The 14,706-nt window shown below is 37.5% G+C and overlaps 1 protein-coding gene and 1 pseudogene across 2 annotated transcripts; both read left to right on the top strand.

The window, feature by feature from the left end:
• The first annotated feature begins 1,832 nt into the window (after positions 1-1,832).
• On the top strand, positions 1,833-4,316 carry SCL8 (SCARECROW-like 8). Its single transcript, XM_086238421.1, has one exon. It carries the CDS (start codon positions 2,049-2,051, stop codon positions 3,984-3,986), a length of 1,938 nt encoding a protein of 645 aa, XP_086094547.1. The 5' UTR covers positions 1,833-2,048; the 3' UTR covers positions 3,987-4,316.
• Positions 4,317-9,710: 5,394 nt separating this feature from the next.
• LOC147289375 (proline--tRNA ligase, chloroplastic/mitochondrial-like) lies at positions 9,711-13,166 on the top strand (annotated as a pseudogene). Its single transcript, XR_015121197.1, has 9 exons — positions 9,711-10,186; positions 10,267-10,323; positions 10,458-10,568; positions 10,723-10,809; positions 10,905-11,018; positions 11,102-11,308; positions 11,568-11,705; positions 12,217-12,378; positions 12,551-13,166. The product of XR_015121197.1 is annotated as a proline--tRNA ligase, chloroplastic/mitochondrial-like (transcript).
• The last annotated feature ends 1,540 nt before the right edge of the window (positions 13,167-14,706 follow it).

Here is a 14,706-nt window from a genome sequence, read left to right as displayed (position 1 = left end):
TTTGCGCTATTGTCAGCCTCGACTTGGAGATGTTGGTAGGATCGTGAAACCAAACGCGACTAGTTCGCTAATTCCTACAGTGCCTCTTTGGCTCCGTTTGATGGCTATAATATCTGCTCGATGCCGATGTTATGAGATCTTCGAATTTTTGTGGGCTTTTCTGCTCCACTTTTGTGGGTTTTTGTTTTCTTGTAACCTTTTGGGCTCATATTTTGTATTCTTTTTTTTTTTTTGTTTTGTTTTAATACAATGATATGCTTTATTCTTAAAAAAAAAAATCAACGTCATTAAGCTGTAAATTAAAAAAGGTGTACCAAAAAGAAGTTAAATTGCAAAAACTGGCCAACCCATGAAGATGGTGGGACCCGAAAACCTCGTCTGCCTAAACAACTAGATCTAATTGACCAATTTGGGTAAAACATAAACTATGATCCCATCAGGTAAAAAAAGTTGCGGCAATTAGATTAGATTAATAGACCAACCAAATTATTTTCACTTTTAATCTGAAGCAACATAGGATTAAGTAAGTTGTAAGTTTGTAACAAAAGTTATATATAAACTCAAATTAAGCTTAATTTTTTGAAAAATTATATTTTATCCGAAAATAACAATCAAATTACTCCTAAAACAATTTTATTCATAAACTTAATTATATTTTTAGGCCCCGTTTAAGATTGCGGTGGATGATTCAAAAGCTGTTGTGGATAATAATTCTTAATCATCTACAGCAGTTTTGGTGTTTGGTAGAAAAATAAAAAACTGTTTTTTATCACAATTCTCAACTTTTCACAGCAAAAACAAAAAGCAGGTTTCTATATACTTTTGAAAACTGCTGTGAATTGCAGCAACAATTTTTAGTAATTATACACAGCCACAATACTTTTATATAAACATTTACCAAACACTTTGATACTATTTTTTGCACTCACAACACTTTTAAAAATATAGTTTACCAAACATTCAACTATATACTTTACAAATAACTTTATTTTACATATATTTTACTTCACATTTATCTTTTCTTATAACAATACCAAAGTGTCCCTTAAGCCTCTTATTATTACCATGTACCTGTTGGGAGTTGAAAGGTTTGGAGTTAGAGAGAGAAGTATTTTCTTAGAAATGACTGAAATAATCATTTTATTTTAATATTTTTCGTTAAATTTAATAATGTCGGAGCAAATTATTCCAATGGTTGGGGCTTGGCGACGTAGACAAGTTTCAGGTTAACTCTGTATTCATACGTAAAGCCCTGCAACCGGCTCGTGTCAGTAACCGCCAAGAGTCAACCGGGAATCGTCCGTTAGGACAAACCAGCTACTAGAATTTCGAATCCGCGAACTAGCAAAGGAAGGTTTTACAGTGACGGAGCCGTCACCCAATGTTGTCTCAAGCCTTATTCCCATTCGCAACACGTGGTTGAGGCGTCGCTTTCGTGGTGTTCTGGATTGCATTCCGGGGCCTTTGTCCATGGCCTTTTGAAATCGTTCGTAACCGTCCTGTCACATGATCACAGCCGAATAAAGATCATCTCATTCACTCAACCGAAAACTCATCCCACATTCCCAGATAGCGCGTGTGTACACACCGAAGTATTTTGATTGGTCAGTGTAATTACGCGCGATAAAATTCCGTGACGACCCATTCATTCTAAATTGAAAAGGAGAGTGTATGAGGTGTGGTTAAAAAGTATATCTACATGAATCATTCACCGTTGGGTAGTCATAAATACAGAGCAAGATAAAATCAAACGGTGGTGATGTGATGGCGTACATACTCGCGTAGATTCATCGAAGAATTTCAGATTTAAAAACAAAAAAAACAGACACCCAAAAACCAAAAACCAGAGAGGGAGAGAGCAAAGCGCTAAATAAAAAAATTGGAATCTGCCTCACTTATATTCATTTCATTACAATTACAATTTCTATTGCAATCCAATCAAATCCCATGCGTTTCTTCAAAACCCACCTCTTTTAGTCCCCTTTTCACCTTCTTCTCTTTCTCTGAAAACACAGGAGAGAGAGAAAAAGAGTGAAACCCTCCCCAAAATGCAATCAGGGTTCTCAGGCGGAGGAGGTGGTGGCGGTCTACCGGATTTCTACACTGGCGGCAGGCGATCCATCGCCGCCACGATGAACAACCTCAACCACCACCCGTCTCAGCCTCCCTACCACCGATCCCAGCTCCCAGGGCTCTTCCTCGACCCCACCACCACCTCTCAGATCGCTCATCGCCAAGCCCACCAGGCCCAGGCCCAGGCCCAAACCCCAACCACTCTCATCGGAAAACGCACTCTCGCCGAGTACCAAGCCCATCAGCAGCAGCAGCAGCACCACCACCACTATAACCAGAATCTCATTTTACGCTCACTCAAGCCCAGAACTTTCCAACACTCCTCTCCAATATCGCCTCTGTCCCCGATTGACTTCTCCTCCGTTTCATCAACAATTACAGGCTCAGAGACATCGTCGTCTTCGTCCGCCTCCTCGCTGTTATCGCAACGCTTCGGCTTGCCTCTTCTTCAGCAACTGCGTCCTCAGCCCATTAACCCGACGATTCCGGCCATATCCTACATCAACAACATCAACCCGGTTCAAAATCGGGTTTCGGCTATGGATTCCGAGAAGAAGATGATTAACCACAGGCTACAAGAGTTGGAGAAACAGCTCCTCGATGATAACGATGAGGAGGACGAAGGCGACGCCGTTTCGGTCATTACTAACAAGACTCACAGCGAGTGGTCCGAGACCATACAGAACCTGATCAGTCCGAATCAGACCCAGAAACCCGTTTCGCTTTCGCCCTCGCCCACTTCGTCGTCGTCTTCGTCATCCTCGGTGGCCTCTCCGGCTTCCACAACGTGCTCGAAGCAGTCGCTATTGGAGGCCGCGTCGGCAATTTCCGAAGGGAAATCTGAGGCGGCAGCTGAGATCCTCACGCGCCTGTCCCAGGTCGCCAACCCCAGACCCAATTCCGAGCAGAAGGTCCTGGATTTCATGGCCTCCGCTTTGAAGTCCCGGGTCAACCCGGTTGATAACCCGCCCCCAGTGGCGGAGCTCTTTACCCAGGAACACGCCGGGTCGACTCAGTCACTCTACGACTTGTCACCTTGTTTCAGGCTCGGTTTCATGGCAGCTAACCTCGCAATTCTTGAAGCGACATTAACGAACCAATCAACGACCAATAAGGTTCATGTGATTGACTTCGATATTGGGCAGGGCGGTCAGTACATCCACCTTCTCCAAGCGCTCTCCGCACGTCAGAATGGTAAGCCCGCCGTGGTGAAGATCACAACCGTCGCAGATAACGGTGGCGAGGAGAGGTTGAAAATGGTCCGCCAGAATCTGAGTCAGGTCGCTGAACAAGTCGGTGTTTGTCTGGAATTCAATGTTGTTGTGAGTCAAAAACTTAGCGAGTTGAACCGTGACTCTCTGGGTTGCGAACCGGACGAGCCGATCGCCGTGAATTTCGCTTTCAAATTGTACAGTATGCCAGACGAGAGCGTGTCCACGGAGAACCCCCGAGACGAGCTTCTGCGGCGCGTGAAGGGGTTGGCGCCGCGCGTGGTTACTTTGGTTGAGCAGGAACTGAACACCAATACCGCTCCCTTCATGGCGCGCGTGAACGAGACGTGCGCGTATTACGGTGCCTTGTTGGAATCATTTGAGTCGACGGTGCCGAGGGACAGCTCGGACCGAGTCAAGGCGGAGGAGGCGCTGAGTCGGAAACTGTCGAACTCGGTTGCTTGCGAAGGGAGGGACCGTGTTGAAAGATGTGAAGTGTTTGGAAAGTGGCGGGCCCGCATGGGCATGGCTGGGTTCGTGTTAAGGCCGATGGGCCCAAACGTGGCCGAGTCGCTGAAGCAGCTTCAGCGACTCAGTTCTGGAAATCGAGTCCCCCCGGGATTCACGGTTAAAGAAGAGAATGGAGGGGTTTGCTTTGGTTGGATAAGCCGCACTCTCACCGTCGCATCCGCTTGGCGTTAACTTCACTCATTTTCTCTGTCGTTTTTTTTTTTTAATTTTCTCTCTAATATTATTATTGGTCTTATTAATTGTTAAAATACTATTATTGTTGTTATTAGCAACGCTTTCCTGAGAAAATGGAAAGGGGGAAAGCTAAGAGGAGAAAAGGCCCACCAAACGAAAACAATAAAAATGAGTGTTTGGGTTGCCACAGAATTCTTGTGTCACTGCATTTATGAATCTTGTTTGTGTTTGGGTTTGGGCGTGTGTGTGAATTGTGTATGTTGCTGACCTTGTGTATGTGGTTAGTCTCTTCCGGCATTACCAACCATGGAGGGCTCCACTTATATCTATACTTTTTTATTTTCTGATTTTTTCGGATTTATTTTTAGTTTTGTTAGGCAATTTTAGTTATTTGCTTACAGATGTGTCGAAATCGGATTGGATCTCTTGAAGGGCTGAAGGGACATTTGGCGATGATAGTGCTGTATGTGCGTTGTTCACCGCTATGCAAATAATGCAATGCTTACAGCTCTTTTTTTTTTTTGTAAAATCCAATGCTTATAGCTTACTTACATTGTAAACTATGTTAAGTGTGTTTGTTCATAGTATAAAAATCTCAATGAAATTTATGAATGCTGCTTCATTTAAATCCTTGGTCAATTCCTAATCTGTGTAAATTTGTTATAATTTCTTGTATTTGATTTGATGCACATACCATACGAATTGTGTACACAATAATGCAAAGGATGAGATAAGGATCTTGGCTATTATAATTAGCATATAACGGCTATAATTATTGTCTAATAAGAAAATGGTTTATTGTTCCCTAATTAATTATAATTTTCTTTTTGGCACGCCATTTCAGTGTTTCTAAAGTAGGTTTTCATGAAAAATTAGGCTTTCATGGTGTATTCTTTAATAAATTCTTAAAATCAACCATTTTATATACTGAATATTAAGTTATAGCTTGATGATTGAATGGTGTTACATGTGTAGGGTACTTAAACAACTAGACTAGTAGAGCTTGAAAAGGTAGTCTCGACAAGTAATTTTCTCAATGTGCTTGAGAGATATTGTGGTGGGGTATATTTGCCCTTTCCGGATTTATTTCAATACTTCTCTTTGTATATATTGAAGGGGCTCATATTTGAAAATGGAATGTAGTTGTTAAAATATCTCAATTAGAAGGGCCGTAGAATTTGTTCTCATGCACTTAAGTTCAATTTATGAATAAATAAATAAAAAAAGAAATGCACTAAATATTTTTCTAGTGGATTGCTGATTTTTAGAATTATACTTAAAATACCAATGTGTTATTAATTTGGTCATATTTTTCATCTAAATGTTAGAAAAGGTTATAAATTAAAATCCTCTAATATATAAATAAATAAAAAACTTTTAAAATTTGTTTGAATGGGCCATATCCCAGCCAATCATCGATCTTTCAATTTAACAAGGCCTCCAAAAAGTTAACCACATGGGGCCATATGGCTGTGTTTTCTGCAAGAATAACAATGCTTCCAAAAATCTCCAAATTTCATATTTTTGGATGAATGTGTTAAATCGATCTCCATATGGATTTTGTTGTGCAATGTGTTGTAAATTTACAGTGGTACCCACCAGCCAAATAGATTGCAAAGTGTAAACTGAAATTGAAATGCAGAATTACAACTCTCTCGGAGTCTCATTGGTTTTTATTGTTGACAATATGTTTGGCATGGTCAGTCATTATAAGACGTCCATCATTAAATACACACTTGTAGAAAGCGGGACGAATTGATAAATTGTGCTATGTCCTATCTATATTTGGCAAAAAATCATAAATGCTTTCAATTAAGTATTAGGGAGTACAAAATATATGGATGCATGATGCATTCATGCATGCTATACACTAGAGATTTGAGTTTTACCATCATGATTCAGTCATGGCAGACAGTGAACAGTTATTGCTGGCGACCTGGCGATTGAGTGAAAATACTCATAAATATATATTCACCTCGCACAACTGCCCTAACGTTAGAAAAACAACAACAAATCACATTCATGAAAGAATAATGACATTAGAGGAGTGCTGTGCTAGCATTCAATTACCATATTCAATGAGGTCATCAACAGAAAGAAAAGAATTTATGGTGTTCTTCTCAAAGACTCAAAGATTCGTTTTTGTACAACAATTGCATGAGATACACGTTCCTGCCAAAAAAAAAAAAAACTACGAATAATAATAGAGATTCTATATTTTGGAAAAGAAAATGTGAACTCTCATAATTGTATCACAGAGAATTCGTATTCTGAAATTACATATTCTAAGGTCGGAGAATGCAACCATTATAATCCGTAGTGCAAAGCCAGCTGCTGCATGTCAATTGGGAAGCACAGAGCAACAAAATTGAGTCTAAGAAAGTTGGATTTGATGGGTTGAATTATCACAATTATGTCACCCAAAAGTGAGGTTGAATGCCCATCTCACTGAAAAAAAAGAGGGACCTGCGTGGCCCTTAAGTCAAACCCCTTTTGTTTTTTATTTTTTGGTAAGATGTTAGTATTTTTAATTAAAAATATAGTTGTTCGGCATTATTTTAGGGATTTTTTAGTGAGTTCTTATAGAAACATTTCACATTACCTATAGTGGCCTTATCCCAACAAGTTTTTTCATGGGCCTCTCTCTTTAAAATAGATCCAAATCTACCTATCCTGATGAAACCACCATCTTTTCCCACTCCAGCATTATTAATGGGCCTCAAGTAACTGATTTCCTAGAACTGTTAGTTCATTAAGAAACGGGCCTAGTTGCCCACTTCCTTGACTCCATCACAAAATCAATATGGACGAAATTCACTTTAGTCATATTCATTTAATTTTAATTTTGACAATTTTAATCTTATAGTTTAAATACAATAGTAATTAAATTTAAATTGTACTTGATGATAGAAAATTCGACGTGTTTTGCTCATGAGTGGCATTTCGAACATTTTACTTTACCTAGATGCTTATGTAAAAGTGTAAAACCTGCACCAATCATTCAACGCAATCAATTTGTAAAAATAAAAAATTTTAAAGTCAAATTGAATATATTAAGTGGCGGATAATGCATAGATATTTAGATAGACTAAAATGTTTGAAATATTAATCATGTGTCAAGTATTTGCTTTCATATAAGGGCATGTTTGGTATTCTATTAAAAAATTATTTTTTGTTTTTAAAAATAAAAAACAAGTTTTAGTTAAGAAAATGTGTTTGGTAGACCATTTTCAAAAACAGTTTTTAGAAAAAAATTAAAAAACATGTCTCTTTTTAAAAATGATAAAATATCATTTTTTTTTTTACACTTCTTTTTTTATTAGTTGTCATCATTTTTTAAATTTAAAAATTATTTTCAAATTTCATACCAAATACGTTTTTAAATTTTAAAAACTCACATTTAAAAAAAAAATCTTAATTTTTGAAAAAGAAAATTTGAGTAGAATATCAAACGGAGCCTAAGGCCCTGTTTGGTATCCAATTCAAAAAAAAAAATTCAAAAACATGGATCCATTTTTAAAATGTGAGATTTTAATTTCAGTTTTTAAAATTTGAAAACTTGTTTGGTATGAAACTTAAAAATTGTTTTTAAATTTTAAAATTTTTGAAAACTTGTTTGGTTGATATTTTTTAAAATATATATATTTTTTTCAATATATTTGTATAAGGATTTAGACTTAGAGTTTGAACTCAAGACTCAATACACAACCCTCGAGACCTAATATCCGAAAACCGGGGCCCGGGATCTTGGACTCGAGACCCAGGACTTGAGACTCTATACACAAAGACCGTAACCAAAGACCGATAACAAAATTTCATAGCACAAATTCAAGAATCATTCAAAATAATACAAAGTTTACTTCAAATTAACACAAATTCAAGAATCATTCAAACATCCAAGCTAAGAAAATAATAAACATGAGTGATGTTCACGTAGATTTGTAATTACGAGCAACTCTTCAAGTGAATCCTCTAAATCAGTGGATGAATTACTTTCAGAACTTGAATCATCATTGTCAATCTCAGTTAGGCTCATCACTCCATCCTATAAACACACACAAATAAGCTAGTTATATATAAACATGTGTTAAAAAAAAAGTTTGATAACAAACATAAATATAATTTAGATAATAATGACCAAATCAATTGCCAGACAATTAATTTAGATAATTAATGTTGTCAAGCTGCTCAAGATACGAACATATCAGCTTGACAACCATATCATCATCTAGTAGTATATTGCTTGGCTTCAAATCACAATGGATAATAGACATTGAATAACCATGGTGGAGGTATTCCAATGCCAATGCAACATCAGTCATTATGCTCAACCTTTGTAGGATATTCAAAGAACAGTTTTCAGAATACAACCAATGACTCTCTAGCTCCTAATGCAACCTTTACATAGATTCATGACACATCCACACCAACAAAATGGCAACAATAATGGAGAGACCATGCACATATCAGATAGAATGCAGCACACAACCAAATAAGCATATAATGAAAGTACATCAATCTCAAGTGCAAACACAGTGCAAGGTAATTTATGCATACCTTAATGTAGGATGCCCAAACCTCTTCAGTTGCAAAAGACAAACATGACTAGCTCAATTAGAGAAAGATTGCTGATGTAATTAAAGATTGAGGAGTCCTGCAGATTGACAAGCAGTAATTCTCATTGCATAATGGTCTTGAAAACATAATAAATTTTAACTCATTGACAAAAATCACAAAGGGGTTTATAAATAAGCAAACTAATAACTTACAATTGTGTGTGTTTTCAATTTAAAATTAGTAGCTTATAATTCTCAATTATAAGCTACTGTGAAAAGACACAGAAAACTATTCTCTGGATATACAACCTACAGGGCACGACCTCTGTGAAAATTCACAATGAGTCTGCATTAAAGCTCATCAGAACAAGAAACAACTAATTAAGGACTAAGAAGATAAACTGAAGAGAGGCCTAAGAACATATACTAAAGCAAACTCATTATCACAAAGAATTTAACTATACAAAAAACCTATATAAACCAAATAAATTGAACCTGAAACTATACAAAAAACGCATATAAACCAAATAAATTGAACCTGAAATTAAATAAATTATAAAAAAACCCACTAATTCATTGTCTCAAGAAACCTAAATCAGAAAATTAAAACCAAAATCAATAAACAAAAGAAAACTCAATCTCTGGGTGAAAATCTATTTACCTTGATATTGAAATTGGAAGAGACTGCAACCATAGAGAAGGAGGTAACCAAACGATTTTGATTTTCTTAGTAACCAAACATCGATGTTTGAGGCTGGAGAGAGCGATTGGGTTGATGCCGAAGAGGGTAGGTCGAGGGGAGAGAGAACGGGTCGAGGCAAAGGTTACGTGAGAAAAAAACGGAAAAAACGATGTTCAGTCGTTTTTATAAAATGCCCGGTTTTTGAATTTTTTTTAAATATTCATTTTTCAAAATTGGCTACCAAACGCATTTTCTAAACTTAAAAATGATTTTGGGATTTTAAAAACAAAAAACTGGTTTTAAATAGAGTACCAAACGGCGCCTAAATTTTTCGTCAATACTTGACTATTTGAATATAATTGCTAACAACATATAAAAAGTACACAAAGAAAATCACCAAATAAAAGTACAAAATGAAAATGAAAATTTCATGAAAAGTACACGCTGAAAGTGTCATTTGGCCATCAATATTTGTCTCCTGTCCGAGACTGTGACCGTTTAGCAAATCTAACGGTGCAAAAACTGAACAAGCATGACAGACAGTGTACCTTCACCGCGCAACACTCCCGCGTCACAAACCTCATCTCTCCCAAGTCCCAATTTGCTGACTGAGCTGAGCCCCCAAAATGCTTCTGTCTCTGAGACTACCTTCTCTGAGCTCGCTCTTCTCGCCCTCCATCTCCGGCCGATATCCGGCGGTTCTCCGGCGTCGCCACCGCCTCAGGTCGCCGGTATTCACTGCCGGTTTCTCGGCTCAGAGTACGGTGTCGGAGACCGAGGACCGAGTCGACACTCAGAAGAGTAACCGAGTCCAGGACCGAGCCGTCTCTCCTCGGTCGCAGGACTTCAACGCTTGGTATCTCGATGTCATTGAACAGGCGGAGCTCGCCGATTATGGTCCGGTTCGCGGAACCATGGTCATTCGTCCCTACGGTTACGCCGTTTGGGAAGCCATTCAGGTAGTCTCAGCTACCTCTGTTCTATTGGTTGCTTTAATATTATTTAGATTTAGTGGCCTGAATATAATTTTATTTTGTAGGATTATCTGAATGTGAAGTTCAAGGAGACTGGTCACAGTAACATGTATTTTCCACAGGTATTGAAAATTGAATTACAGTACTTTTTTGTTTTTGTCTTTGTCTTTTAGATGCTAAGCTATATTTGTTTTTGCTACTTTTATGCTAATGTATGCTTACAACTCTGAGTTTTTTTATATTTGGAATGCTCCAGTTTATACCCTACTCGTTCATAGAGAAAGAAGCTAGTCATGTTCAAGGTTTTAGTCCTGAATTAGCAGTTGTGACAATAGGAGGAGGGAAGGAGCTTGAAGAAAAACTGGTGGTATGCATTCCATTCAACAACTTTGGTTGTATCTCTTCTTTATGTGTATTTGATTATATAAACTGATCAATTATTGTGTTGAACTGTTGAAGTTACTGAATAACTATGACCTAAGGTGTGGCTTTGATTGTTGCACTTCCTGAGGCTCTGGCAGGTTCGACCCACAAGTGAAACCATAGTAAATCACATGTTCACCCAGTGGATACATAGTTACCGTGATCTTCCTCTTTTGGTTAACCAGGTACGATGTGTTGTCGCAACATTTGCAGTGCTTCAGTTTTCATTCGAGGAATTTCACTTTAAGCTTTGGTCTTTATCATGTCGTATTAAATTCAGTGGGCAAACGTCACAAGATGGGAGATGCGGACAAAACCTTTTGTGAGGACTCTTGAATTTCTCTGGCAGGAGGGACATACTGCTCATGCCACTCCAGAGGAGGCAGAAAAAGAGGTTTGGATCTGACATAATGACTGCCCTTAAAACAGTTGCAAAATAAGTGCCATGCTTAATGCATTAGTGCTGCTCAACTACAGGCTATACAGATGATTGACGTGTATACAAAATTTGCTTATGAGCAAGCTGCAATGCCTGTTATTGCAGGTCGAAAGTCAAAAGTGGAAACATTTGCTGGTGCTGTCAGGACCTATACAATAGAGGCTATGATGGGTGATCGAAAGGCATTACAGGCTGGAACCAGCCACAATCTTGGGCAGAATTTTTCTCGTGCCTTTGGAACACAGGTATTTTGATATGCTAGTGCTGTTCTTGGTCAGTATTATTCCAAGTGCTTCAACAAATCAAAGACTCATATATGCTATTGTATCTAAGGCAGTAGGATCTTTAATTGTTCTGTAGAGTCTGTACCATATTTTCTGTGGTTTGATAATTATTGATCTTGTATGCTTTCCTGGCCAAAAAAAAAAGAGGTCGTGTATGCTTTAATTGTATATATGATCCATCAGCTAGAGAGAAACTTGACCAAAATGTGTGCTTGCACAGTTTACTGATGAAAGTGGACAGAGGCAACATGTGTGGTAGACTTCATGGGCTGTCAGTACCCGTTTTGTTGGTGGTATTATCATGACCCATGGAGATGATACAGGATTAATGCTTCCCCCAAAGATTGCACCAGTACAGGTAAAGTGCTAAAATTGAAGACCTTTATGCATTTTGTTATATTTGATGATGATGATGATGCATATTCCTAAAGTTGTGGTGATTTACTTAAACTTATAGTGATCTGATAAGTGATAACTCTGCAGACTGGGTTCTTTTAGTTCTTGCTTAATAGAATAGTAACATGGAACCTAGTTCATCACTAGCTTTGCTTTCAATCTAGTTGTATAGTTCCGTGGATACATGACCCTTGTGTTTGAGAGAATTCTTCATCGAGATTCTGTGGATGTATTTGTCAATTATGGAATGTTACAGTCCATTATTTGGCTAATAAATTTCAAAATCAGGAACTTTTCTATTGATTTTCTGGTTCCCACTCTGCATAATCATTTAGTTTTGATATTCTTTGTTTTCATAGGAATGGATACCTTGTAATGTTTAGATTTCAATTTGATTGTGCTTGATTATGTGTTGCATGTGTATGCTTGCATTTTTTTTTTTTTTTTGGTTTTTCTGTATTGCTCGCTTCTAGGTTGTGATCATACCAATTTGGAAGAAGGATGATGATAGAGCAGTAGTTCACAATGCTGCATCATCTGTAAAAGAAGCACTGGAGTCTGCAGGGATTAAAGTTAAACTTGATGACTCTGATCAGCGAACCCCGGGATGGAAATTCAATTTCTGGGAGATGAAGGTTTGTCTTGATTCTTAACAATAAAGCATACATTGGTACTCTTTGGTGTGTTTCTTTTGTAATAGCAATATTATGACTTGAAGGCGACTAATTCATTTAAAAGTTCTCAGAACGATAAGAGTTGAAAGCCATAATCTACTAGCCATTTCATCAACAGGCCTTGATTTTGTAGGGAGTCCCTTTAAGGATTGAAATTGGTCCTCGTGATGTTTCAAGCCAGAGTGTGGTTGTATCTAGAAGAGATGTTCCTGGAAAGCAAGGGAAGGTTTTTGGAATATCCATGGAGCCTTCGAATTTGGAATAAGTGAAGGACAAGTTGGATGAGATCCAGTCATCTCTTTTGAGACAAGCAAAATCATTTCGAGATAGGTGCATTTTCTTGCTCTTAACATTTATTACTCTTTATTAGCTTAAGATGAACCGTATGGAAAAGGACTCCTAAATCACTTGTGAATTGTCCTGCCCGGGGATTCTTTTAATTCACGTGCGAATTCTCCTACTGAATAGTCCTACACTGGGATTCTAGCCTGTGGTGATGTCATTGTTCTAAGTTCTAAAGTATCAATTTGTACATGTGATGTCAACTTGTCATTTAAGTCTTTACAAGATAATATTTGTTTAATTTTGTTGTGATGGGGTTGTAATTACATTATTTAGTGTTTCTAGTGGTTCGGAGAGGGTACAAAAGGTCATTTCATCAGTGAATTTACTCAATTTCATATATTCAGAAGAAAATATGCCAGATGAATGTCTGACCAGGGAATCAATAAAAACAATTTTGTTTTTCTTGTTGTGTATCTTCTGTATATGTTGGCATCTGTTGGTCTTGTTGAAGCAATTTCTAAGGCAAATGCTCAATGAATTCTCTGAAGTATTACCTACAGGCTACAATATAAAAACTAAATATATTTGTTGGTTTTAGTCAAACTAGGCAATGGTGATGGTTACAACATGTATACAAATTAATTTGCTACCACGTTCATTCTAGAAAGTTGGAGGTTTTTCAATGCCTTGTCTATGCACCCCAATTGGATATCCACTCTTTCAAAGCCTTTTGATTTTTGTTGTAATTATGGGCACTGACAATAATAATAAACATGCTTGATGACTGGTAATCCTGCGGAGGAAGTAGCCATTTTTGCAAAGTCATACTAAGTTTGCAGGTTTCCCTCGGAACATCCAACTGATAATGTTTGCGGCAAATGCTACATGTGGCCTGTTTTGTCAAACGTTCTTCTTATAGGCTTTAGTAGATCGTAACATACCAATTGCTATAAAATGTCAAAGCATTTAGTTTGCTATTTTTTTTCTCGGACTCTTCTCATATTTGGAGGATGATTTGACAAGTATTGTTGATTTTTTATTTTGGGGTCCTCGAGTAAGTGTTGTTATTTGGTGGTATGTGCGTATTTGATTCTGCAAAAATTGTTTTCTTATAATACATTGCAGATGTTCTTTTCACTGGAATATCTCCTTTTCTTGGGTCACGGTGCAAACAAAGAACAAACTTTTTCCAAGCTAAAACAAACAGGTGTTAATGACAATGGAAACCACACAAACTTTGAAGCCTGGAAAAGAAAAACGCAAAATTCAAGGGGCACAGGAAAAAAGTCTCAAACTTGAGGAGGACTAATAGTCTAATTGCTTACGCCGAAAGCGATTCGGAGGCTCCACGCCCCAATTATACGACTCAAATGGTTGTGTATTTTGGAGATTGGATTGTTGACTGTGGATTGAGTGTTGGTGGGGACCCACAGTCGTTTTGGGTTTAGAGGATTCGATGGACGGCCCAGATGCTATTGGGCCTTTTCTTGGACAAAGAGGGAGCGAGAGAATCACTTTTGACTTTTTGGGTGTGTGGGGCCCTCCTTGTCGTGGGTGGGTGGGGTTCTTTACGTGGAATAAAAGTAATGCGGAGGCGACTAGGACTAGGAGAAGTGGAGATCTCCTTCCTCTTTCTGTTTTCTATTTTCCATTTTATATTTTCCTTTCGAGTTTCGACTAATTTGCATATCGAATTAATTACAAATTACAATTCCTCCAATTATGGAGGGATTTGGGGAATAAGTAGCCAAAAGAAAAGATATACATTCTAATTAAAAATGATGATTTTGATTTAACAGCAATTTAGGTTAAATGTATTACTACTTTGAATATGAAGACAACTTATAGAATAAAATCTTTTGAATTTCAAATCATAATGTTATTTATACATACTTATCCGATCATATTTGATGACCAGCTGATGTGACCATGACATGTCAATTAATATGATAGGTTTGATATGAATTTTAAGTTTTAATTATTTATATATAAACTCATCTCATT

The sequence above is a fragment of the Dryas octopetala genome, chromosome 3 (genome assembly GCF_963921425.1).
Source record: "Dryas octopetala chromosome 3, drDryOcto1.1, whole genome shotgun sequence".
NCBI classification, from domain to species: Eukaryota; Viridiplantae; Streptophyta; class Magnoliopsida; order Rosales; family Rosaceae; genus Dryas; species Dryas octopetala.
This window is presented reverse-complemented; position numbering and strand designations above follow the sequence as displayed.

Excerpts from the sequence above, each read along its gene's own strand:
- SCL8 (XM_086238421.1), top strand. The coding sequence starts at position 2,049 with ATGCAATCAGGGTTCTCAGGCGGAGGAGGTGGTGGCGGTCTACCGGAT.